General features: G+C 39.5%; 2 protein-coding genes across 3 annotated transcripts in view; both read left to right on the top strand.

Moving 5' to 3' along the window:
• app (amyloid beta (A4) precursor protein) overlaps nucleotides 1-18,792 on the top strand; it is a 28,163-nt gene extending 9,371 nt beyond the window's left edge. The window contains exons 2-16 of one of the 2 annotated variants that reach the window (XM_015390546.1): nucleotides 3,545-3,712; nucleotides 5,535-5,664; nucleotides 5,833-5,945; nucleotides 6,052-6,239; nucleotides 6,341-6,651; nucleotides 6,884-7,051; nucleotides 12,252-12,385; nucleotides 13,033-13,107; nucleotides 13,199-13,357; nucleotides 13,487-13,615; nucleotides 13,698-13,797; nucleotides 14,502-14,714; nucleotides 15,327-15,418; nucleotides 16,217-16,363; nucleotides 18,400-18,792. In XM_015390546.1, the coding sequence (XP_015246032.1) occupies nucleotides 3,545-3,712; nucleotides 5,535-5,664; nucleotides 5,833-5,945; nucleotides 6,052-6,239; nucleotides 6,341-6,651; nucleotides 6,884-7,051; nucleotides 12,252-12,385; nucleotides 13,033-13,107; nucleotides 13,199-13,357; nucleotides 13,487-13,615; nucleotides 13,698-13,797; nucleotides 14,502-14,714; nucleotides 15,327-15,418; nucleotides 16,217-16,363; nucleotides 18,400-18,501 (2,229 nt within the window). In that variant the 3' untranslated portion in view covers nucleotides 18,502-18,792. The remainder of the gene's footprint in view (nucleotides 1-3,544; nucleotides 3,713-5,534; nucleotides 5,665-5,832; nucleotides 5,946-6,051; nucleotides 6,240-6,340; nucleotides 6,652-6,883; nucleotides 7,052-12,251; nucleotides 12,386-13,032; nucleotides 13,108-13,198; nucleotides 13,358-13,486; nucleotides 13,616-13,697; nucleotides 13,798-14,501; nucleotides 14,715-15,326; nucleotides 15,419-16,216; nucleotides 16,364-18,399) is intronic. The other variant, XM_015390547.1, reaches the window with a different exon arrangement.
• A 3,027-nt stretch (nucleotides 18,793-21,819) lies between these two features.
• atp5j (ATP synthase, H+ transporting, mitochondrial Fo complex subunit F6) lies at nucleotides 21,820-26,739 on the top strand. The gene is made up of 4 exons (XM_015390526.1): nucleotides 21,820-21,883; nucleotides 25,634-25,803; nucleotides 25,942-26,066; nucleotides 26,637-26,739. Exons 2-4 carry the CDS (start codon nucleotides 25,634-25,636, stop codon nucleotides 26,663-26,665), a joined length of 324 nt encoding a protein of 107 aa, XP_015246012.1. The 5' UTR covers nucleotides 21,820-21,883; the 3' UTR covers nucleotides 26,666-26,739.
• Nucleotides 26,740-27,389: the final 650 nt, after the last annotated feature.

Below are 27,389 nucleotides of genomic sequence, written 5' to 3' on the forward strand. Positions count from 1 at the left end.
TTTTTTTTCTCGTTCTGTAATTAAATTGCAGGTATTTCATGAAAAGTGTTTTCAAAGCTGAGTGGACATGAACCACTCCAGCAAATTGCACCAGTAAATCCACTTTAATCGTTCTATTATATTTAACTCCAGTGTCATTGTTTTATATTCTTTTTTGTTTTCTTGCAAATATGGGATTTAAATAGTTTTGCGTTCCATGACCCTTAAAGCGTTTTTAAAAACACTATGTGTGGGTTAAGCAGCTTTATGTGCCTGGGGTTTGATTCCACAGTCTTGGTGACAGCATTTGCCGCCTTTGCCCGGATTTATCCAAGGCAGTAAATGAGATGGCTATTATGCCAGATTGAGAGCAAACAGGGATGTTTCTCCTGAACAGACCGTGGTCCTAATCCACAGGGCTTAGATTATAGAGTCCTTCCTTCCATGCAGGAGGAGCAACCATGAGGCTACTACAGACTGTGAACCTGGAGTGGTGGTTTATGGCACAATAATGCTTTTATACCTATTGTGGTTTAGCATTTCTCTGCCCATCTGTCCTCCATCCAGGATCCATTTCCACCAAATCTAAAAATATAATCAGCTTCTTCTTCACTTATAGCTTTTTTTTTTACTAATTTGGAAACAAATATATATTTAGGTTTTGACCTAGGTTTGTTTTCTTCCACTCCTCTGATTAGAAAAGTCCCTGACCTCATCCCTGACCCCAAAAGGCTTATTGTCTAACTCCTCTGCCCTCCAATCCCCTGCTATTGTAGCTGCGTTTCTGTCTCGTGCTCCTGCCTTTTGTCGTCAACCCCTGCCTGTGATTTATCGGCTTGCAGCCAAGGCTTGACCGCTTCCCCGGCCCCTCCCTCCCTTCTGGTTTTCTGTGACAGAGGAGAGGTCGAGAGGCTGAAGAGTCTGACCGGGAAGGCTTGCATTTGCCAGCCAAATGAAGGTGACCACGAATATCAATGTCAGCAAGCAGCTGGTAGGAAACTGATTTACCTACACTTGCTGAGACAAAGCAGAGAGATTAACTCTTATAATGTGGTCAAAATAAAACCAAAGACACTTTAAAATATCTTAATTATCTGCTGTCTCTTTTTAGAGAATAGTTCCTTTAAAAGACAATTTCGTCTTCTCGCTAAGACGCGGTCTCTACCAGATGGCACTGTGGGAACAGACCTTTAAATAATCCCGTGGTGCTGCAGATGGCTCGGTGTTAAGAGTAATGGCCGTCAGTGTTAGAATTTGTGTGATCAGAAGGGATGCTTTGGCCAATGGGGGGTTTTACAGCCTTGTTTTGGGATTTTCTGCAGCATGCAGCTCATGTTGAACTGTAACAGGGGGATGAAAGTTGAAGATGCATCATCGGTCCACACTAATGAAACTCAATCTAGTGGTATGAGAGTGTGTTCTTATCTGCATTCAGCCACCGTAAATAAATTGTGAAATGGGATTATATTGATTCACGGTGGTCACAAATGTGCCTGGCTGATCTTGATGTCCACTGATTATTTTACATTTAACCTAACCTGCTGCTATTGATGTAAATTTTATGAATTTAGATCCTGCAGCTATATAAATTTTGTGTAGAATCTTCAATATGCTGTTTTTAAAGCTTTATATAAGGAGCAGAGTAAATTGATTATAGAATTTGGATTTTAAACACGATTTGTAAATGGGAGTCTGTTTGCGTTGTTCCCAGGGAAAGTAGATCCTTGCCTTCACTCAGCTTCCCAGAGGAATGACAGGAATGTTGAAATCCAGCATTTTCCTATGTAAAATGAAAGTACGCCCAATTCCTCGTCTTCTCAGTGTCACTTCTATGCTTGGTATGAGACAAACTGATTTGATCTGTATGTGGAAATACACCTTATATATATATGGATATAAATTCTAGGTTTTTATATAAGGAAAACAAAGCATGCACTTCTGCTGACTGTCTTGCAAGGTGCAGTGACTGTATTTGCAGATGATGAAGCTTGTAATGTCAGTTTTAGAGTTCAAGATGTTACCATGTAATTACCATATCTTCTTTATGATGGCTATTAAAAAAAACAATAAGTTATACCAATACTATGCTAAATAGTCCAATGATGACATGACTAGCCTAAGCTTTCCTGCCTCTTCGCCATCATCACACCCCCCTACCACTTTCTCTGAGCTTGAACCTTGTTGCCATCAGGTGTAAACAGAAATGCACAATTGGCATCCAATATAAACCTTGGTAGATACAGCATCCCGGTTGTCCTTTTGTAATTGTTTTTTCATAGATTAATGCTGCTATTCTCTATAATGTGCAGCTCTATGTTGATTTGATCTCCTTCGTGCTTTGTTTCTTTTTTTCTTTTTTCTTTTTTTTTGATAATCGAATAAATGAATCTGTTCTGTTTCATATTATTGCAAAACTATCTTGGATTATAAGCAGATTAATTCCATTCATGAAAAATAAACTTGATATTAAACATTATGCAGGTTTTTTTTTGTTTTCCTTTAGCATTTACCCCATGCAAGCTATCTGTTTTGCTTCGCTTGTGTTCTTTGGGTGCAATCTGGTGAATATGGAGCAGCTCCTCAGAGTGCCGTCATCCTCATGCCAGACACATAAATGCAACAAATAAAAAACATTGAAGTTAATCTTTGCACTGATGCACCAGGTATACGGCTGCTAAATGCATCCAGAGATTTGAGGTTTTGGCCTTAAATTGAATCCAAATCGATGTCCCACACCAGCTATTCTCTTTGCGAAGGGGACTTCACGCTCTTGGCTGCTGGGAGAGAATCAAGTCTGCAGGGCAAAATATGCAATCCATCTCACAAAACAACATTTGTTTGCCTGCCAGGGCCTTCAAACCATTAACAAGATTAGGGAGCGTACAATGGCAAAATTCCCTCTCCTTTCTCCCTCTGTCTCCGTCTGTTTTCGCCCCCTCCCTCCCATTTTCCCTCCCATTTTGTTCTAGCTCATTTGACAGTACAATGCAGACATTCAGTGGTTTGTCTGCACCTTCCTCTGAGGGGAGTCTCTAAACAAAACCTTTTTCTTTATGCTGTAATGGCTACAGCAGCTCACATAAGCAGAGGTACAAATCACCACACAGGGATCACATCTTACAGAGAAATTACTACATTCATGTAAAAGATGGCCTTTTGTATTCCACATGGGCTATTTCTCATTGGCAAGGCAAGTTTATTTGTCTGGCAAAATTAGCACAAAGACGACTCCAAAGTGCTTTATGATTCAAACAATAAAAAAGATAGAAAATAAAAGATAAGAATAAAGATAAAAACTGGAAGTAAAGCGGATAACAGTTGGACTACAAACTTAAACAAATTATACCTCAGTTAGTAGTTTAAACAGCAAAAGACACAAACAAAACAGATTGTGTCCAGTTTGTGTGTTCTATCAGATAGCTTTTTTTTTCTTTCCAGTTTTAATTTCCAGTTTTTCGAACAAGATGCTATGAAAAATGAGCTACTCTGATAATGAAACTGCTAGCATTCTCTGAGTTTAATAGACCATTTGTATCTCATTGAATTTCCTCTCCATCTTTCTCAGGTTCCCACAGATGTTTCGATGGGTCTGCTGGCTGAGCCCCAGGTGGCCATGTTTTGTGGTAAACTCAACATGCACATTAACGTGCAGAGCGGCAAGTGGGAGCCTGACCCCTCTGGTACCAAGAGCTGCATTGGTACCAAAGAGGGCATCTTGGAGTACTGCCAGGAGGTAAATTGTCTTTGCCAATTTGCTCATTTTACAGTAGTTCATTAGAGGCTTTTTTCCCCTCTTAAACTAAAACAAAAAGATAATTATTTAAACGGTTTTGGAGCAGATTTCAGAAAATTTTTAATGGTATTTAGAAGTCATTCCGTTACACATAATCTATAAAACACATATTTACAAGACAAATCGGTTCAATTAACAAGAAACAAAATCGATCAGAAACTACAATTACTACAGCCAAAGCAATTGTTTTATTTTATATCATAATGATGTAAATTCAGTGAAATTTATACGAAATGGTAAAAAGTTCTCTAAGCGAGCCCAGGTGACTGCATTAAATTTAATGGGGCTAAAGCAAAGCTTTAACCAGAAACAGCCTGTTTGTTACCTGTTAGGCTTTTTCCAGAAAAGAGACATGGCTAAACTATGAAAGGTAAAATAGAACACAAAAGCAGCAGAAGAACTGTAATTGTTTGGCTTTTTTTCTCTGAAGGAAATGTAGACAAAGGTAAATGCTCTGGATGAAGAGAACTAGTGGCTTCTTGCTGAAAAGAGACGCAGCTAAACATATAATTATTCAGACATTATAGCTTTGTGTGGAAGAGAAATTGAGAAAACACAAGCGTTAAAGGCAGCAGAGACACTGACCAATATTAATTTCTGAGAAATAAATAAAGATAAGAAAAATACAGCAGTATAGTATTTGTGTCAATGAGAAATGCAACTAAAGACTGAAGCCCTAAATGTCGGTCAGTGTTCTTTTCCAGGAAAGAGACCCAGTTAAACACAGATGCTCTAACACCTGAATACTTTCTATTAAAAAAGAAAACACACCCCACAAAAGTCACTGACAGCAGTATTGTTTCAAGGAAAATATATTAAATAATGTTTTCTGGAAATTAAAACATTCCAAGTTAATTGCAACAATGGCTTTATCCTTTGGAAAGACATGGCTAAACAAAGAAGCAGAGCAATGAGTATTTTTCAAAGTCAGTAAAACAAAATGGACTTTGTTAATGGGATAGTATCTGTGTTAGTGGCTCCTTCCAGGAATTCACTCTGTTAAAGACGGTGAGGTGAGACACTTTCTATCACAAAGAATTGCAGCAATTTCTCTGTTAATGATTCTGTCCATGAAGCTGAACGAAATGTCACTGAACCATTTAGAAAAAAATAGGTTTGCTTTATTCAGTTGGTTTAAAATGTTGTAAAGCAAAGTACTATGGGAGGAGTGAAGTCAGGAAAGTATATATTTCTTTTTCTTCTTTTTGCGACGAGCCTTTAATTTCTGTAAATAGAAAAAGGAAAAAAAAGAGAATCCAAAATTTCCCTTTTTTACATGTTTTCCCCTAAGCTTTGTTCTGCCATCAAGCTGCTTATGTCCTTCCATGTGACTTTGCTTTCACAGTCACGCATAGATGGTAATAGGACGCAGGGAGGGAGCCTAAAATAAAAGCTGAAAACATAATACATTCCTCACATTCTGAAATAAAATAAAAAAAACATGACAAGATAAACACAGCTGGTAAAAAGTCTTAAAATTTAGATGATTGGAGGGCATCTACTGGGAGAGAAGAGAAAACAAAGAGAAAGATGAGATCAAGACTATTTCCTCCAAAGTTAAGAGAAAATGTTTTCCATCCATGGTTAAAAAGACTTAATTATGTTTTGGTAATAATTAGCAAACAGTTGATCTCTGTAACTAGTAAAGTTTGCACATGATAAATGATTAGCAGCTGTAAAATCAGTTGGGGTGTTTGTTTGTTGTTTTTTTTTGCACTATTATGTTGCGGTTGTAACGCATGCTGTAATATTGTGCATCTAGGTGTATCCAGAGCTCCAAATTACCAACGTGGTGGAAGCCAACCAGCCGGTCAGCATCCAGAACTGGTGCAAGAAGGGACGCAAGCAGTGTCGCAGTCACATGCACATAGTGGTGCCCTATCGCTGCTTGGGTAAATCTGCCATCTTTTCTTGCCATTTCAGTTTTAAAACTCCATTCATATGGAATAACTCCCAGGAAATTGGATAACTTGCTGTGTGGTCTGAAATCTGGATGGGTTATCTGGGGGTTTGTTTATATTGTTACTATGAGATCTGAGCTTATTGTGTTTGCGCCGCAGTGGGAGAGTTTGTGAGCGATGCTCTGCTCGTTCCCGACAAGTGCAAGTTCCTCCACCAAGAGCGGATGGATAAATGCGAGAGCCACCTGCACTGGCACACTGTAGCCAAGGAGGTGAGCACACTTTCACTACTTTACTTTGATTTATTCACCTTTTTTTATTTAATTATTAATCTTCTCCTTATTTTTCTGCTTTTTTTTTGTACCTTTACCTGGGTAGTCCTGTGGCGACCGTACCATGAATCTCCATGATTACGGGATGCTGCTGCCTTGCGGCATCGACCGCTTCAGAGGAGTGGAGTTTGTTTGCTGCCCCAGCGAGGCGGAGCAGGGCGCCGAGAGCGTGGAGCAGGACACCGATGATTCCGATGTCTGGTGGGGCGGAGCTGAGACGGACTACGGTGACAGGTGATAATTTCCATCCAGAGGAATGAGCACTGAGCCCCGTCTTTTATCCGCTTCCTTTCGGCTCCTCCCTGCCTCGCTCACTCCCTTTTGCCTCCTCTCAGCATGGTGCATGAGCCAGAGCCAGTGGAACAGCGAGAGGAAACCAAACCATCTGTGGTAGAAGAGGAGGATGACGGAGAAGCTCCAGAGGAGGATGATGAGGAGGAGGATGAAGACGAGGAGGAAGATCTGTTGGACAACGACCAGGATGGAGATGGAGAGGAGGACGAGGAGGCCGTGGAGGAGGATGAAGAAGAGGATGACATCATGGATACACTTGATGACAGCGATGATGCAGATGAGCCCACCACTAATGTTGCCATGACAACGACCACCACCACTACCACAGAGTCTGTCGAAGAAGTAGTGAGAGGTAAAGAGCTGTTTAGATTACTTTAGACAACATGACCATCTATCATCACAGCTTTCTTTAGACGTCTTGTTAAAATCATCTCTAGTTCAACTTTTTTTGTGTTAAATTTGACCTTAAGCAGCATAAATAATGATGGAAACCTTTTTTTATATTATTGGTGAAAATGAAACAAGTGATTGGGGTTTTATTTTTACATTCCTAAATAATAAAGTGTGTGTGTGTGTCCTCCAAGATGTGTGCTGGGCCAATGCTGAGACTGGCCCATGCCGGGCCATGCTGCCCCGCTGGTACTTTGACCGACAGGAGGGCCGCTGTGTTCAGTTTATCTACGGGGGCTGCGGAGGCAACAGGAATAACTTTGAGTCAGAGGAGTACTGCCTGGCTGTCTGCAGCAGCGTCAGTAAGTCCTGCCGACAGCAGCTAGCCTGAACCAGACGCTCAGACCTGTTTCTAACTTTGTCTCATCTGCTGGCTGCTCACAAAGTTTCCTCCCTGGTGTGTTTTGCTTACAGACATTTATTCCTGTTTAACAAATCGTTCCAACCTTTTCTTTCTTCTAAACTTTCCACCCTCCCTTAAATGATACAAAGATGGATCGGGTTATTTTCTTTTTTCATCCAGCACATCGATGCACAGCTGTTGCAGCAGTGGCTAAAACCATCAAACCATAGAGCTATGGAATGAAATCACGAGTGGAAACGAAACATTTCACACTCCTGATAAAATAATAGGCTTTTATGATGGAAAATGAAGGGTTGAAGTACATTTCTCACCTGTAATCTGACACACAGATTTAAAGTTTAACAAAAACAATAATAATACGATAAATAAAGGCTACAATAACCTTTTTGTGTTATAATGCAGAACCGTAAACCCCTGACATTGGTTAGAGTTTTAGTCTTGTTTTATAGAAGACATTTACCTACCCAATCTTGCTGAAGTGCTGATAATCTAACAGATTATCCAAACGTCTCTTTTCCACAGATTTGACTCTGGGTAGGACATTTCAAAATGTGGATTGTCTATCTAAGAACACTGTTTTCCCCTCTTTTGCTTTTGTGAGAGATACCTGAAGGTTTTAGGACATATTGATGTTTTCAGTCCATTTGAAAATGAGGAAAGGTAGAAGCATAATAGAGTAGATGTAGCTATCTCCTGCATCCCTCAGATGCAGAAGATAGCTTTTTTTTTTCTTAACTACAGGCTGTTAAATCCTAAATGCATGTGTTTGTCTAAACATTTATTTTAGAATGATGAAAAGGGTCAGTTAGGTTGTTGTTACTCCATATTTCTCATGTTAATATTTAACTTGCTTCACCATGCACTGATTTTTGGGTATTTCATTATCCTAATTTTGAACCTTTGTAATTTAACTGCAAGTAATGACTTTGGCTGCAAATGTCATCAAGAAAAGCTAGATTTCTGCATTCCATCTCTAGCTAATGGCAGGAAGTAAAATCCAAAAGCTCAGCAAGATTCTGGTTTATTCAAGCTGATTATTGCATCTTGGTAATTTTTTAATATCGGCCTCCTAGAGATTAGTTTTTCGTAATAAACTTCTGAGATGGAAAATGTATCCTTGGGATTTCATTTTATGGCATTAATATTGCATAGGATTCTTCTGGAATTATATAGTTTTTATATTCCAGTGTTATAAGGTCTGGCTGTTTAATACATACCCTGTTTAAGACTGTTGATGGAGTTTGAATGTAGTCGAGGCTCATGGCAGCTCCAGAAGGACAGAGGATCAGACTGTGGGGTCAAAACATGGACCTGTATGACTGTCATCAAGATTTTAAATAAAACTGCTCCGAAAAACAGGAAACAGACCAAATAATTCCTCGACAAACCTTATATCTCGATTTCCCAACTGCATTCAATTAACTTTAGATGTTTTGGTTTACTGTCGATTCCAAACACTGAGCTGGATTTCGTGTTAATATCCTGTGCTGAAGACAAGAGGATAGCTAAACCACATCCTGATTTTAATGCGCAGAGACATAAGTGATGGTGTTAAAGAAGAGAAAAGCTAAAAAGGATGGATGGTTTCAGCGTTACGTGTAAAGGAGCTTTGTAATGGATCAAATTGTACAACAGCAGGCGCATATCACAGATTTCCTCTAGTTTTCATTCGAAAGACTGGAGAACACAAAAGGATCTTTCCAGAATAAATCTTTAAATCCCAGAGTTAATGATTTACATCCTACAGCTCTGGTACTTCAGTCTCTATTCTTCCTATAGCGGCAGCTTTTACAGTGCACCTGTCTCCTGTATATTAGTTTAGCATCAATATGAGCTGTGAAATCACCCAGGCAGACATTATTTTTGCAATAACCCACGCTTCGCTGCACATCATCCTTTATGTCTTTGACATGTTGCAGACTGGGCTGGTGTTCCTCATCTCAGAGGACGTGTGCTCCGGTTTATTCATCCAGTCCACAGAATTCACATGTCAGATTATTCTGCTGCAATAGGGAAAGCCCATCAATGCTACATTAGATGCTCTCTTCCCCCTCCACATGTATATTTATCAGTATAAATAGAGATGACTAATTAAAGATTTTTCTATTTTAATTGGTTAAACCATCTGAGGCTTCTGAGAACGCTGCATAGGTGTTGTTTCCTCCCCCAGATGGCAATTAGCTGGCATTAGCGGTGTCGGATTGGATGCGGTTTATATCTTCTCTGGTGATATTGATTTACTGCACTTGGATTGCAATAAATAAAACGAGGCTGATCAGATGAGATGAAAGCTTTGTTCTAGAAAATAATTCACAAGGTCTGTCTCAGATAGGCTTTAGTTGGAGGCAAGAAGCAGAGGCTTTTTTTGTTAGCTTCTGATTGTGATTTGAATAGGTGTTTGCTTCAGCTCTAAACGTCTCCCATCACATTTTCATATCCGGGTTGTTTTTTTCTTGTTTGCGTGTGTAAAGAGTCGGAGTCTGACCAGGACATCGGATTTCTAACTGCAGAGGGATGATGCTGAAGCACTGATGCTGTATTTGCATGTGCGATAAAACAGCTTTATTCTCTGGTGCATAAGAAATCAACTTGTTTCAGAAGCGCATTTGGCTGCTAGTCCTTTTTTTGGGGTATTTGAAATCTTTTCTAATTCCTCTTTGCAAAGGTTCATAGCCGGAGATTTATAATTAGGTTTCATTATAAAGTGATTTATAATACTTATACTGTGGTTTTCTTTTACTACCCTTCCTGTAGTTAGACGTAGACAAGCTTTATTGTCATTTTGTATGCACAGAGTGGATACAAAATGAAATTCCGTTGCATACAGCTTACAACAGTGAAATGAACATTACCGTTTATAGGTAATATAAGTGCAGCAGTAATAAGACTCTAAATCAGGGGTCCCCAAACTTTTTCCTGTGAGGGCCACATAACTTTTCCCTTCTCTGATGGGGGGCCAGGGTCAGTTTGTAACAGAAAAATTGTGACGATTGCAAGAGTGCCTAAATTTATGACGGGATTTATGTCTTTATGACGGGAGTCATAGTGTCTCCTCAGGTTATATTCTTTGAATACTGCCACCGCTTCTTGACAGATGACACAGACAGCCTTTTCTTTACATTGAACAAAAAAATATCGTTTGTCCAATTCAGGTTAAATGCCCTGCATTCTGAATCAATTTTTCTCTTACCTTATCTTTACGCCATTATTCCGTTCGCTCTTTACGGAAGAGGATTAGGGCCATTCAAAAGAGAAAAAAAAACTATTCAATTCTGACTTTTTTTCCTAATTAAAGTCAGAATTCTGACTTTTTCCTCAAAATTCTGAGAATAAAGTCAGAACTCTGAGAAAAAAGTCAGAATTGAAGAGACTATTATTTTTATTTCTTTTGAATGGCCCTAATCCTCTTCCGTTTCTCTTTGAGAGGGGCGGGTTTAAGATTTTATGCTGGGGGTTGCCAGATAGGGGCACAGACCCCAAAAGTGTGGAACATTGTTGCGTTATATGTATGAAATGAAATAGTTACTAATAGTTAATAATAAAAAAACTTCATAATTAAGAAACATTTTATTGCAAATGTCCAACTTTAAAATCAAATCCAAAAAAAAAAAAAAAAACCACTCTATCTGGTATTGTTCAGGGGGCTGGACCAAGTGTGGAGGTGGGCCGTAGTTTGGGGACCACTGCTCTAAATGGTGTAGGAGAAAAGAAACCAGTTTAGAAATAATGGTGTAAAAGGGCAATAATATGAAAAGTTTCATTGCAGTGCAACTTGAATGTGGTGCAAAATGCAGTAGGCAATGAGTTGTGTCATATTTAAAAGTATTATAAATGTTCAGCTGGTTGGTAGTGCAAAATAATGTAAGTGTGATGCAGAGTCCAGTTTAGAGTTCAACAGTATAACAGTTTGATGGCAGTGGGGAAAGAGCTGTTGCAGAACCTGCTGGTCCTGCAGCGGATGCTGCGAAACTTCTTCCCAGAGGGCAGCAGGGAGAGCAGTCCATGGTGGGGGTGTGAGGGGTCATTGATGATGTTACAGGCTCCAGACACGCAACGCTCGGATGAAATGTCCTTAATGGAGGGAAGAGGAGCCCTGATGATTCTCTCTGCTCTGGTTAAAGAAATTAATCCCCCAGCATGATACTGTCACCATCATCATGACACCGTTGGATGAATAACTCTCCCTAAACTAACCTCCACTGCCTTCATGTTGCTACAGAACAAATTCCTCCTGGTGAAATGTGTGAATATTTTGGGGCTTTTTGCCTTCTGATGCACATCCAAAATAGCTCCTTTAACTTCCCCCTTTAGAGTCGGCCTTTTCGAAGTTTGCCGTTATTAATAAATCCGTTTCTGTTGCCCTGTTTGAGCTGTTGTCTCGACAACGCAACACCTTTTTTTTTTATATGCTTTTTTTATTCAAGCGACAAGAAATACATTCTTCTTTTGGGAACGATGGGAGTTGGACAGAAGCCGGTTTTGGCCCCATTCTGCCCCCAAAAGAGATTTTACGGCTGATTAGAAGAAACATATTAAGGAACAAAGTCCGACCAGATGCTTTCCTTCCAACTGAAACCAAGAAAGCGCTGCTCTCACTGCTCGGGTCAGTGAGTCACATCCCTCTGGTATTTTTATTTTTTCTGGTCTGTGCAGTCATGCGCTCGTTAGACGTGACCAATTTCACATGATGTGCGACCTTCACGCCTGCACTTGCACGCGGATTGCGAATGCGCATCTGATAGATGATCAGCTTTTCTCTGATTAAACTTTAACGCTTTAACTCGTCCAATTTACTCCTCGCGCCTGGGCAGGCCGGATGATTTCCTGCGTTGGGAGTTATTGCAGCAAAGCGCCAGCATACTCTGGGTGAAGTTATATAATTAAGGGAGATGTTTTGTCTCTTTCCTGCAATGCATTATGGGTGATCTAATGTATTTATCCACCGTTTAAAGGTCCTGGCTTCAAGCTACAGCTGCTATCTTTTTTTTTCTTCTTTCTTTCTGCTCACGCTAAGCTTATTAACCCCTTTTTGGATGTCTGTATTTGTAAGGCAACACTGCCAATCCCATTACCCCAGCTCTGAAACATCTTCTCACCGCCAGGGTTTCTTCTTCTCTCTCTTTCGATGTGTGTTGCAGTGCCCACGGCCACGCCCAGCTCCCCCGATGCAGTGGACCACTATCTAGAGACGCCCGCCGATGAGAATGAACACGCCCACTTCCAGAAAGCCAAGGAGAGTCTGGAGGCCAAGCACCGTGATAGGATGTCCCAGGTACTGGAAGGGGTCAATTAATGGCTCAATTTGTCTTTGATGCTACATAAAGAGAAACTGTTGCTTATGAAATAGAGAGTAAAAAGGTTAAAGAAAAGAATCTGAACGATTTGTTTAAAAAATGCTCCCAGGTGAACCGACTGAGGCATTTCTACTTAATTGCCTTTTCCCTTCAACCGTCTCGCTGTCAGACGGAGCTCCAGATGGTCCACTTCAACCTCCGTTTGTAAAACTTCACACAAGAACAGCTATAACCTTTTTATAGCTCTAGTTAATTCTGCTTATTGTGAGAGAGGAGCCTCTGGCGCAGCGCTTTCTCTCTTAGCTGAGGATTTGCTTTGGGAAAGTGAAGCAAAAGAGTCCAGGCAGTGAGTCAGATGTAGGGAATACGGAGGAAGAATCTGAAAACACTTCTGTAGAGAGATCGACTCGTTGATCCATCATTAGCTCCTTCCTTTCCTTAGGGTTCTTTTGATTTTTAAGGATTTCAAATTTATAGGCTAAAAAATTCTCCAATTTTTTGAAAAATGTTTATTAAACCCTGTTAACTTTACCTTGATCAGGCTTTCAAAAAGCCTTATGGGGACTGAAAAGGAAGCACATAACCAGATTAAATACATTTTTTTGCTTCCTGTGTTTGTGTTCAGGTTATGAGGGAATGGGAAGAAGCTGAGAGGGAGGCTAAGAACCTTCCACGTGCCGACAAGAAGGCTGTGATTCAAGTAGGACCATTGGAAACCAAGCTAACATCTCACATACCTGGTTTTAGTTTAGTGCGGATTTCTTTCAATGGGATTTGGTGTCTCTGCGCAGCGCTTCCAGGAGAAGGTGGAGGCTCTGGAGCAGGAGGCAACCAGTGAGCGTCAGCAGCTGGTGGAGACCCATATGGCCCGGGTGGAGGCTCTCCTCAACGACCGCCGCCGCCTGGCTTTGGAGAGCTACCTGACCGCCCTGCAACAGGACCCACCCAGGGTAAGCAGCACCGCTCACCGTACGCAAACGCTTCAGATCAAAACGTTCCTTTTGATGTTTTGTTCTGTTTGAAGACTCTCCGTTGCATGAATAATTCCCATGCATCCGTCCTCTCATTGTCTTTTACAGCCCCGTCACGTCTTCAGTCTGCTGAAGAAGTACGTCCGCGCCGAGCAGAAGGACAGGCAGCACACTCTGAAACACTTCGAACACGTCCGCATGGTGGATCCAAAGAAGGCTGCTCAGATTAGACCTCAGGTGATTTGCTGCCGTCTGAAATGCAGAACTCCCTACTCATGTCTTTAGTTTCCAACAATCTGTTTCTGCGTCGGTGCTTTAGGTTCTTACTCACCTGCGCGTCATTGAAGAGCGCATGAACCAGTCTCTGGGTCTTCTCTACAAAGTGCCAGGTGTGGCTGATGACATCCAAGACCAAGTTGGTAGGTTTCACTGCCAGGAAAGCATCCCCACAGCATGACTCTGCCGCTGCCATGCTGCTACACCCAAGTAAAATATGCTGAAGTTTAAACTTTTTGTTTTAAGGCATTGCTAAATCTAGACAGAAATAAAACACAAATTTTGGGGGATTTGGCTGCATCAGCAGAAATCCAACCCTTATCTTTGAGCTTTGGATATTAATCTCTCATACTCTTTGTTAGTGCTGACCTAAATGTGGGCGGATACTGTGAAAAGCTCAATGCCTTGATTGTGTTATGCGTAACGGAGATTAAATGCTGAGTTCCAGTCCCCAGTAAATGTTTTTTTTTTTTTTTTTTTTTTATAACTCTCCGTTCTGATAAGGCCGTTTGGCCTAATTCTTCTATTCAGGCTCAAATGAAACTGTTCGCTGAGAAGATAAATCCTCTTTCCTCCCTCTGGCCACTGAACTTGCAAGGTTTCTGTGGACTTCTGGGTTTATCTGCGTCGCGCGCGTCATTCGGCCATCTGCGGGTCTGTCTCAGAGGCTGTCGCTCTCTGTGCTGCCCAGCACAACTCAAATCAAAAATAAGTGCTATCTCAGAGTCATGCGTGTTTATAAAATGGGAACATTTGTGTCAGTAAGCTGCAATAGATGACAAATTTATCTCTCATTCAAGCTTAATTTAGCAAAGCTTTTCCAACCTGATCTGCTGTAACGTTGCAGAGCTCCTCCAGAGGGAGCAGGCCGAGATGGCCCAGCAGCTGGCCAACCTGCAGACAGACGCCCGTGTGAGCTACGGTAACGACGCCCTGATGCCCGACCAGGAGTTTGGAGACGGCCAGACTGACCTGCTGCCCCAGGAGGACACTCTGGGCCTGGGAGGAGTCGGCTTCGTCCACCCTGAGAGCTTCAACCAGCAGAACATAGAGAAAGAGGGTGATTACAGAAAAGTGCTGTTTAAAACAATGCTATGTGTGGCCTTAAATCCATAAAAAAAGCTGAGCATTTCCATGTTACACCTGCTCGATGGTTGCAAGGTTATATAGAAAAACATTAAAGTAATGGGAGAAAAGAGTCCAATATGTCGCTCGATTTGCAACCATTGAACAGCAGCAACGTATTGTTGTTCATCTTGCTTCCTAGGAAATCCAAATTCCTGAAACTCCCATAATGCATTTGTTCTCTAAAAGTTGCTTTAACTCCTTTTAACCATGTGTGCAATTTCTCCTAAAAGACTAATATTTGTGTGAGAAATTTTAGTTGACAATATACATTCTAAGTTAAATATATCTATGCAGAATGTCAGATAGTATAGCCTTGGATTTGTTTTTCCCAAATATATAGATGTGATTTCCTGTCTAAAAACAAAAATTAGTTTAATTACAGATTTAAATTCATACCTGCTAGTCCATCAGAAAAAGGAGCAGCTACATTTCTTAATAATCCACCTTTGAAAAGGTTAACCTGCTTTTATGAGTGAATGTTACACTGTTCGTAGCTAAACTTATGTGTTTCAGGCTGTAATAGATAGTGTTTTTCTTATGCTAGTGCCTGGAATGAAGATGGAAGCTATTCCTGAGCTGCGGAAGGAGACGGAGGACACACAGGGTACCCAATATGAAGTTCACCACCAGAAGCTGGTAAACACCGACGCTCCTCCTCATACCGAACAGATTTTTTCTTGACCCGGACTTTCTAGCATGTTAATTAGCATGAATCCTACCGTTCTCCACGTTGTCCTCCAGGTAAACTCTCAAGGTTGTCACCATGGAGACGAGTTGGTGCTCATACAGCCAGCCGGAATAATGCATGCGTCACAGTTTTTATCAGTGAAGTTTGATGGTGTCTGCAGCTGCTGTTTTGCCAAAGATTATAGAATCGTTTCTGCTCTCCATCTGTAATCTCCTGCAGCGTTTTAATACCAGCCCATTCTCCGCCAAATCCACGTACTTTACTCACCTTAAGACTGTAATCCCATAATCCTGCCTTGTTATTATCACATTTCCTGCATGCACCAGGAGCAACCAGAGGGAAGTCACAGCTCATTAGTTTATCTGCTGTTTTTTGGTTTCTATTAGATTTTCTCATCATGCTGTCTGTTCCTCTACATTGTGTCATCTTCCTTCCTTAAGAAAGGCAGAGAAAAACAGCAATTCCTTCTCTTTTTGTTGTTTGGTAAATGTATGTGTATGTTCTGCATCGCCGCTTCCTTACGTTGCACCCAGCCTGGGGTAAATCATCCAGCCGCTACAGGAAGGGAATGAATATTATCTATGAAAGTAATATCTTCACCATCTTCTTTATAAAGTTCTCCAGCTCATTCTCAAATTTCACTCCTCGTTTTAGAAAACATGACGACAAACATGGAGCCTGCTTGGTTAATTTCACTCTCATCTTATGTTTTGACCTAACCACCATCTGTCCTTTAACTCCCGCAGGTCTTCTTAGCCGAGGACGTCAGCTCCAACAAGGGCGCCATCATCGGCCTTATGGTCGGAGGCGTCGTCATAGCAACGGTGATTGTCATCACCCTGGTGATGCTGAGGAAGAAGCAGTACACCTCCATCCATCACGGAGTCATTGAGGTGAGAGGAGTAGAAGAAAAAGTGGGCTTCTCCTGCTACAAGGTAGCAATTTTTTAGCGGTAATCTGAATTACATAGCTGTACTGTTATACAGCATGTTGAATCCAGTATTATACTGACATTTAATAACAAATAAATAAAAAAATAAAAAAGATGGCGGCTGTAAGACAGTGGAAAATTGATCCCTGGCTTTATGTATTAATTTTTAGTAATTAATATATAGAATAAATGGATGATTTGGAAGCATTTAAACATGCTTTGTATTTGCTGTATTCTGTATATGAATGATGATGCACATGTATAAGCCGGCCCTATTAGCAGTCAATGTAAGTTGTGTTAGTAATAGAAATCAAACCAAATGTAGAAATGACAACAATAATGTAGAATACTACCATTAGCCACATTTTCATAGCTGTTGTTTCCCCTGAACACAGCGGTTGTTGTGTACGACTTTATGATCTCCGATCCCATTTTTTTTCCCCATGTCACACTGAATGCGTAGAGGGAGGTTTACGACTAAGCAGGGCTGGCAGATCTGCACAGTTTTTTTTTTTTTTACTTCTGTCTCTCTGCTATACACAATATAAAACAATTTCCTGCATTTGACTTGGACAGATTATGAAAGCACTTAATGAGTCTGTGCCGCATCTCAAACTAGATCAGATGGAGAAGGTTCATATGCCTGTATTAAAAACATAATTAGATCTACATCTAGGGAAAAGGAAAACACAGAAATAAATGCAGCGGCACAAGTTTATATGCTGACTGAAGCAGAGAGGTGATTCCAAGACAGAGATCTGTGACGTTTATCGAAATTTTTCTTTCGTTTTTCATACAGAGTTGAAACGTTTACCTGCTGTCTGCCCCTTATTATTTTGTTTTGTGACTCTCAAAGAGGATCACTATTTTACCATTTTTTTTTTTTCCCTTTTTCTAGGCTCAAAGAGAATATGAGTTCAGTAGGACAGAAAATGGATAAAGTATTATTTAATGTTTAATTCATTGTTTTTGCACAATGTGCAATCTCCAAAACTGAGTCTTTCCCTGTGTTATTAACACTTTTTTTTTTTTTTGAATTTTTCCCCAAGGCAGATGTGTTTTACTTTGTAACAGCGTCTCTCTTGCTGTCAGACCTGTGAAATTACTGCTGAGTTGGTGCAAAGTCCGACTAAAATAAACCTGGGCTCTCTCTCAGTCGGACCTATGCAAGCTCCCTTACATAAAATCTTGTTGGGTCTGATCATTCCCATTGACTTTCAATTAGCGCCAAACGCCACAAACTCATGATTTTCTGTCGGATCGGATGCAAAATGGGATTTGTTGTGTTTTGGCCTTAACCTTACCATTATGTATAAAACGTCTAATCAAATGCTTCCAGGTCCCCAAATATGCTCCTGGGAATCAGTGTTAATCCAAAACCTTTGAGATATTAAATCCTATGGAATATGGCATTCAAGATGGCCTCAGGTGTTGTGATTTACTGTTTATTTCTACTTCAAGGTTACGACTGATTGAAAATCATAATTCTTATTTTGCATTTCTGGGTAAGGGTGGAAAAATTCTTAATTTTGTATAAAAAGGTTTGTAAAAAGAATTTAACAGAAGCTGCCACTGAATGATCTAGATTTAGAGATCCTTATCCGAACAATACTTTTCCATATTATAGATTTAATTATGTAGTTTTGTCCAGATAATAATAAAAAATAAAAATAAAAAAAACGACTGAGTCACCAAATCTAAAGTTTGAAAAGGAAACTTGTTGGAGCTCAAATTAAAATCAGCGGATTAATGCCTTTCAAGCATTTAATTTGCTGCTTTCATATTTTTAATTAGCTCCATTTATCAGCTATGAAAGTCCATTAGCAGGAAGATTAAAACATGAATCAGTCTCCTTTGTTTTCATTCATTTGTCTTCAGAATCAGCCTCTTAATTTCCAGAATGTGTTCTTTTTTTTTCTCCGTTTCTCCATATGGACCTCCACCACAGGAGTGTTTTTGTCCGTTCATGTCTAACCTCCCTCCCTCCCTCCATTCCAGGTGGACGCCGCAGTCACTCCTGAGGAGCGCCACCTGTCCAAGATGCAGCAGAACGGCTACGAGAACCCCACCTACAAGTTCTTTGAACAGATGCAGAACTGAGGAGAAAATCACCTTCCACACACTCGCATCAACACACCATCATCTCCCCCCCTCCCCCTTTACATCTATCCTTCCTCCCTTATTTTCCTCCCCTCAGCCAGCCTCCCCATGTCTCCTTGAGGCAGCGATCACTGAGCGACTGGGATAGTAGTTTCCTGACCCTTATTTTCTTATGAAAGAAAACAGCTAACCGTTGTTCTTTAGGGAGGAAGAAAAGCACACTGTCCACTCTGATCAGCAGCAGGGTAACCTGACCCTCCCCTCATCACACAATTCTGACAAATCCGATCATCTGTTTCCATTCTGCAAATAAGGTGGTAATGATAAAGTTTAAACGCTGCCCTCCCCCTACAATCTACAATGGTGAACCAGTGAGTGTCTCCTCCCCTCTCTGTCTCCTCCCTCCCTCCATCCACCCTCCCTTTCATACAACAGCTGGGCTGTGTTGGGCCACATCAGGCTCTTAAGGACATCGCGAAAGAAGCTGGCGATAACGATCATTTTGACAGCAGCAGTAGTCGTTATGTGTTCTTAAGGAGCTGTTTTATTTTTATTGATTCCACTTTTTTTCTTTTTTTTTTCAAAAAAGATTGAAAACTGTATAAAAAAAAAGTAAACTGATGTAAAGTCATTTTTTTTTTTATTATTATTGCGTGTAATGTTGCTGAAGTAATGCTGAAGTCTTAGCTGTTCCTTATGTAGTGTGCATGATGACAGGATTTGGAGAAAACAAACAAAAAAAAATGAACAGGATCTTAAACGCTGCTCTCTATCTCCAGAGGTCCTTCCTCACACATTGATTGTCATCCTAGCGAGATTGTACATTTAGCATCCAACCGTGATCACGTGACATCAAACAAGAATGAAAAAATATATTTAGAAATCTAGATGATCGGCCTTGATCTCATGTAAAAAAATGTTATTTTTTTCTTTCCTCTTTAAGTTGCTCCACCTCTTCCTGATTGAAGGAGATATTTAATGTTCATCCCTGTTAAAAACTCTCATGTGTGGCGGCGTTCTGAAGACGCTCCTGATCACAGACTGATTTCTGGTTATATGGATGCTTTGAGCAGCAGGTTAGGGTTGTTTCCATGTCTCTGTGTTGCAGGGTTCCTACACAGTTTGGAAAAAAAAAAATGGCTGAATACCAAACCGCCCTCCCTAAGCACTAACCCTTAACTATCAAGTGTCCCTATTAAGTCTCACTCACAGATGAGGAAGGCACCTTGATTGAAGATCGTCTTATAAATGAGAAAGGGGCCGCTTCTTCTTCCCTCCAACGGGAAGGGAAAACAGTCGTTGCTATGGCAACACAGGGACGCCCCATTCGCCCATATTTGAAAACAAATGTATACAGTGAAATAAAACTATTTCAAAGAGGACCTTCCGTTTTGGAATAAATTACGTTTTTTTTTCATGTAACTTGAGATTTTCTTTCAGTGTGACGAAGATGCAGCAAACCAGTGGAACTTGCATTTGGAGGAAACATGTTACCTTCGCCATTAGGTCGCCCTTACGAACGCGGTCAAATTCCAGCAAGCCTGCACTGATGCAGACTCGCTATTTAAGGGTTCGGTACGGTCTTGAATGTGCTGCACCCTATGTATGAACACGCAAAAGGAAGGTTAGTGTTTAGGAGCCGGTTTGGGATTGGGCTAACGTGTCCCTCAATCCTGCTGTCCTTCCCTCTGTTTTCTTTGTTGTTTTTTTTTTGCAGAGTACATTTGTCAAGCCTGCACTCTTTAACATTTTTCATATGTTTCTGTTGATATTTTTATGCTTGCATCTGGAAAGCTACATCTGGAGAAAATTCTGGAACTTAGACCTAAAAAATGTGGAGGAACCCTGATGTTACCTTCCAATCAAGTGTTTGTCCACCTATAAGCCAATGCTGTCTCATAGATTTGCTTTAAGAGTGCTAAGAGGAGGAGGAGGGGGAGGCAGAGGAAATGACTTGCAGTTCCAGATGGATAACCAGCCAGCCAGGCAGTCTGTGTATATAATGGATTCTCACTTCCCGCTGCACCTCCCCTCCCTTCCTCGCCTTTCCTTTCCTCCAGGCGTGCTGCTCACCTCTCTGACATAGAGATATAAGGGCGTTTACCATCAAGAAGTGACTGTAGGATGGAGGAGACTGTAAAGGCAGGAAGAAAATACAAAAAAAATCAACACTTGTAAAGAGCTACAGTGGAACCTCTCACTTGTATAGATCTGATGAATGAAATACTGGGTGAAATGTATATTTTAGAGATACAGTTGGATAAGTTTGTGGTTTCAGGGGGTTCTCAGTAGAATAGAAGATGGATTTTTTTTTTTTTCTTTCTGTGGGGTATATATTTTCTTTTCCACCGTGTAATATTGTGCAGGCCATTTGCATCGACTGGGACAATGCTTTCTACACTGTATTCCATAATAAAGTTTTGAATGTACATAAAAACAGTCTTTTTTATTTTCTCATGTGAAGCTGAAGTTATATCGCCTGCAGCTACAGATTTCAGTGAGATGGACCAAAAGAGAGCAGCTAGTCTAGAAATAGAGATCTATACACAAAAAGGGCATCTATTTTTCCTTTTTAATGATCTTTATAAACCCAGATCCGTTTAGTGCCTTCAGAAGTTCCCTGATCTGTAATTGGTTACTTTTTTTGAATGCGTGCTCATCACCTTATCTGGTTCCATCTCTTCAGCTCTTCCTTAATGGCTGTCAGGTAAGGATGTACCTGAGGTGCAGAAACAGCTGTTGGTCAAAAGTGGGAGGGTTTGTGCATGTTTGACTCTATTGAGAATTTAAAGTAAAATATTGAAATTGATGTTCACAGGTTACTGAGATGATATTTTTTATAAATCCTATTATATAAGATTATGAGGTTATGACATTTAAAAAGGGTAAAAACATCCTGTAATTATGATTTATCCTTTTATTTTACCAACACTGTTGCGATATTTAGAGGAGAAACGAGGTATTATAACTGTCTCTTTGGACAAACACACCTTGAATTCAGCTCTCATCTGTAGGATTAAAAGAATTAGAGCCAGAAAGCAACGCTGCAACAAAATCAAGGTTATAATACGTAATTATAGAATAAAATATTGTCCCAGAGGGGAAAATCCAGGTGTTACACTGGCAAAAAACTATCGGAACAGAAAATGATTTAAGATGAGCAGCATGAGGAAAACAATCTGTCCAATTATTAATAAAATAATAAAAATCCAGTTTATTGAAATATATTTTAATTATAGCTTGGTTACACCTTTAGAGCAACGTAATTTGTAAGAACTAAACACTGCCAGTAGGGGGCAGTATTGCCTTTTATTAAAAACCTTTTTAATTCCCACAATCCACCGCGGTCTTCCACATTTGAGCTCTGAGTGTCAAGCCCAAGGTGAGTTAGACTTTAAATGATCAAACTATCATTAACATACACGCCGTTTCACGCTCTTTTTGGCTTGTTTTGTGTCCTGGTCGCGTGCATTAAACTAGAACCGCGGGATTACTCACAGTTTTACATCAAATAACGAACTGAAAGGGAATGTTTGATAGCTATGAGGTGTTTGGCTTAGCTCCTTTAGCTAAGCTTAATCAGTTAGCTGCTGGAATATGGCCGTTAGGATGAGTTAAACGACAACCTAAATGCAGACGAGTCTTAATAGCTTCACTGATATTTTAGCTTGAGTTTTAAGGACCATTTAATGTAATTCTGGTCACAACGTTTGGACTTATCTGGGCTAGCTGTTGCTAAAGCTGAAGCTAGTTGCTAAGGCAGAAGCTAGCTGCTAAGGCTAAAGCTAGCTGCAACTACTTTGATATTAGTTCATCTGCGCACCCTTACCCTTTGTCTTTTGTTTAAAAAATTTGGAAACTGTTTTTTCTTTTTTTTTTAAGATAAAGAGGTTTTAAGGTAGGAATGTAAAGGTCCGCAGCGTTTAAAAATGAAGTTTTGTTGTCATGAAGCAGGCACAGTAAGGTCACCCTGTGTTCTAAAGCTGTGTTTTTCACACCTCCTTCAAGACACCTGATTTAGATGATTACAGTTCATAAACACCTGTTAATCTTCCATCAATTAACCCTTTATAGGGCACTCGGTGAAATAGTGTTATTGGAATCCAGTACAAGATCTTATTTACCTTTGTAACATTAATGTCAATGTAATAACAAACACCAACTTGCACAAATATGAAGAAAAATAACAAAAGTGCTTCTATAAGAATTTCATGAAAAACAATCTTGGGAGTAAAATAAAAAAAAAAAATGTTGGTACAACATAACATTAGAGGCATTAATACTGATACTGGCACTTACATTTTTTTAGTTTATTAACTTAAATATAATTGTTAACTAGGCTTATTAACTTTTTAATTAGCCTTTTACCTTTTTTTTCTTGACTTTTCTGTTCAACTTTATTTACAGTAGGTAAGATATCATTCAAGGGCTCATCTAATTGGTCAAATTCCAAAATTAGATGTACAGCCATGTAGCGGTATGTTTGCTGAATGTCTGATGTAGATCTTTTGCTTCTAGGCCTCACTGAGGGAAGGGGGGGTTCCATTCGTAAGGGATCATAAACCATAACTTGCCCAATAAAGAGTTTATATCGATATTGTGAACATTTGGAAACATCCTAGACTTGCAGAGCCTTAAAGTTTTAAATTAAAGCATAGATTCTCAAAGGTAGGCTCATGACCCAATTTGAGTCCCTTGATCAACCATTATGGGGTATTGCTTCAACACAGAAATTAAACCAATCAATAAATATTCATGTGAAAGTGTTTAATTATAAAAAGCACCACTTAAAATGGACAAATCGAACTAATTGTACCCTGTAATATTTCTCCTGTGGAAAATTGAATGTTGTGAGTCAGAAACTGAAACGTTTCCTTTTGATATTAGGAGGAAGTTTACTGAAGTTTACTGAAGCTAACATATATGCTGTATAATACAGATGTAGAATCCTGCCCCTCCACCACCTGTTGCTTGAAGCTTACAGTCAGCTGGCTTAAGGGCACCTCCAAAACCTTTCATTACTTCAGTGGTGCTTTATATTTATTATATTTACATTTTCTAGTTGCTGAAAGATCTGTCATCCTTTGCCAGCAAGGCAACTGCAGGCTATACTTCTGCTAATGTCAGCTTGTTTATATTCATTTACGCTCTAAAAAAATAGAATATAATTTTCTTAAGAGAATTTGAAAATCTCTACCCAATTTAACAGTTTGGAAAAAAAAACATATTTTTTAAATGTTATTTCCTTTATTAGAATCACAGTTAATGTGATGCTATTATTTTACCTTTGGAAAAATTAGTTTTAACTCTAGCAGCTGTGTGACTTTGGTTTCTCTTTAGAATAAAAATGGATGGATTAGCTCACACTTTTTTGCTCTCGTTTTTGTTCAATCACATAATTTTCTAATATTGTTCTTGCCTAGTTTTATTTCAGGATAGGTCTGCTCGACGTTGGGGAAGAATGCTACTGCAGTTTTATTGTTAAACTGCTGTATTTGTAGCTTCATACTCCTTTCTTGCCTTATGTCCTTGTCATTGCTTTAATTTTTAAGGTTAATTGTTGCAGTCCCACTCATGCTTTATATTTGCATCCAAACAATTGCATTATTTTTTATTTATTAATCCGGTTTGCCTCCTTAAAATTTCAAAAATTGAGGAAAACTCCAAATGTTTAATAGCAATATTCTTTCTTTAATTTTGAATGAAATGGCTCTAAATAATGGGGAGCGACCTGCTGAAAAATAACTTTGTTTTAGGGTATTTTAAAGGTACTTGAACTTAAGATGCTAATCCAGCAAGTTGTTCCATACTGATATGACAATATTCGGCAGCTTTTGCAGCTTTTTAACCTATGAGGTGTGAATTTCCTTTTATACTGCATCCTTACAGGTCTCATTTAGACTGAGTACTGGTCACTTTTAAAAGCCAGTGGTTCACAGCAAATTCATTGTCACGTTTAAGAAGTCAGTTAAAATTATTGGACATTTCCTGTAAACCTTTTTGGTTATTCTATTATAAGCATCCTAGAGAGATGGATCCACTGTGATATTGAAAGAAAACTGTTTTTATTAAAGTAATGAAATCTTGTTTTTGGTCTAAATAATTTCCGTAAGGTTTTTTTATTTCAAATATTTATGAGCTAAAACTCAAGTATGTGCTTATTTATTCATTAAAGGACTTGAATAGAGAACGACAGGATGAGATAGATGACTTGTACTCATGGATCTAACATTTTTTTTTTTTTTAGGAAAATATTTATTTGTACTCTAGATTCTTTGCTTCATGTTATTTCTCGACTGCTTTGTCTTCAGTGCATCTTTGCTTTTCTCTCCTTGCCTTCTTCCCTCTGTCTTACCTTCATCCTACTCTTCTCAAGCACAGGATTGATGATGGGAACAGCTACATCTTAGATCTACAACACATTAGCTTTTATAACTGGTTTTCATGAAGGTTCGACTATCAGGGCATGCTCTTAATATATTAAAAACAAAACATTGCATGTTTGACCTGTTTCACCTTCAGCAATAAACAGGATTGGAAACAGCTGTTACCTAAAACAAGTGGTTAATAGCAAAGATTAGATGTTTGTTTCATTGCATGTTGATACAGCGGGCTTCAAACAAGCTCAAGGAAGGTTTATTTTTATAGCACAATTCAGTATAAGGACATTTTAAAGTGCTTTACATGAAAATAGAAGAAAAATAAAACGATGAAAGCAGATGGTCAAACAAAATGGTTGGACCATAAACAATAAACCATTAATGCATAACAGTCAAAGGCAGCTTTAAACATGTTTTTAACTTTGAGGTCTATTGTGGTGAGCATCTTCCATCCTTCAGATGGGATTATATCCCAGCGCTTTTGATTTGTTCATAGCAGATTAAAATCATCATGTCTGCAGGATATTATGGGGATGAACTAAAAAAAAACAAAAACTGAATGGTTTGAAAGCTGTCTATAGGTCAGATATAAGGCACTGTAAGTCATGATGGAAGCGGGGAACAGATGGGTGATTGAAAACTATTCCAGGAAAAGGCCCCTTCTTGGTCGTCTTTACGGCGAGAATCATTGATTGTGGTTTGAATCGTGTTGAAATGGCTCTAAGTGTTTTAGCCTCTGCTTGTCCCTCCAGATGTCGCTCCACCGGTTATTCCAGCTCTCCTCCGTGCTGCGCTCCGCGCTGAGCCTCACGCTGCGTAGGAACATCGGCATCTCTGCGGTGGTCTTCAACAAGGCCAAGGAGCTCGACCCCGTGCAGAAGCTGTTCCTGGATAAGATCAGGGACTACAACAGCAAGAGCAAGTCAGTCTTTCTTCTCCTCTGACATTTAGTAGAGAGATTTTGAGCTAAAACGTTCACTTGTAGCATGATTGTGCAGCTTTATTTGCTGGCTTTTCTAACGGCACGCCGTCCACCATATCTGTTCCTCGGCTCTCCCAGGGCTGCTGGAGGCATCGTGGATGCAGGTCCTGCTTACCAGAAGAACATGTCCGACGAGGTCGCCAAGCTGCAGAGGCTATACGGAGGAGGAGACCTCACCAAGTTCCCAGACTTCAAATTCCCCGGTCAGTTTGTTTTTTTTATTCTTTAGATCACGTAATGTACAGTTTATAGAGCAATCAGATAATCTAGGAGGTCAGTGTCTTCCTGAAGGACAGAGTAACCCAGACAGTGTGGCGTAGCTCCCAGTTATTTATGTAACGGCCAAAGTATGAAAGTTTAAGTGAACCTTCCTTCCTCACGCAGCCTTGATTTATCCCTCTGATTAAGTAAAGTGCTTTATTGTGTCCCTAGAGGGCAAATATGGAGAAGCCAGCAGTTTATTTCTACAATTAATTTCAGCTAATAAAAATGGCTGCAGCCTCGGAGTGATGTTGGAACGTGAGATTATTTTGATTTTTTTTTTTTTTTTTTTTTCTCCCCATGAATATTTATGCCTCTGAATAGATGTCATTCTCTTCTTTGTGCGTGTCTAAAAATAGAAAAGATGGTGACAGTTAGAAAGGAAGATGAGGATGATGGGGGATTTTTTTTTTTTTTTTTCCCTTTCAGCTTCAGGCCTACATTGTTTTCTATAATAAATGTCGACAGTTTGTAGTGTTTAACTCCTTTTCTTTTTTTTTATGACCCCACAGAGCCAAAACTTGACGAAGGCGCCAAGTGAAGGACGTGCATGTTGCAGATCTCCTACATGTCAGAAATATGTTGTATTTAATAAAAGCGTGGAGTGAAAGATGAGGATCTGGATGTTATTTTCCTTGGATTTTGACACTGTGCTTTGACTCAATTGCTTCAAGCAGACAGGTGGAAAATTTGTAAACCTTTGTTTTAAATAAAGCACAAAATCATTAATAATTTTGCAAAAGTCTAACAAAATTATTTAATCATTTAGTTGATCAATTAGATGTTTAAATCATAAATGGATGTGACTAATCGAAACAAAGCTTTTTCTCAATTAAATATATATTTTTGGTTTGCTACCCAGCTAAGCCCCTAGCAGATCGGATAGTCTGAGTATGGGCTTTGACTAGACCTTTCAAATGCATTAATTTCCCCTGATTTGAATCATTTAAAGGTTCTATATCATCCTTGATAACATTAATGTATTACTCTTCTTTAGGAAGGCTGAACAAGTACAGAGATATTTTGCAGCCAAAATATTTTAAGGTTAAAGACATTAGCTAAAACAGTTGCTGTCACTGTGCAGATTGGCTGATAAAAGAGCTGCTTTGTCTCAACATGCAGCAGCAATAATCACGCTCAGAAATGCATGAATTGGATAAAATACCACTTGTTAAAGGACTTATTGCATAACTAAAAGCTCAAAATTCATTTTGTATGATGTAGGCTCTATATTAGCTCTATTAAAATAGATTTTCCCCACCTTT

The sequence above is a fragment of the Cyprinodon variegatus genome, unplaced genomic scaffold, assembly GCF_000732505.1.
Source record: "Cyprinodon variegatus isolate N-32 unplaced genomic scaffold, C_variegatus-1.0 Scaffold503, whole genome shotgun sequence".
Taxonomy (NCBI): Eukaryota; Metazoa; Chordata; class Actinopteri; order Cyprinodontiformes; family Cyprinodontidae; genus Cyprinodon; species Cyprinodon variegatus.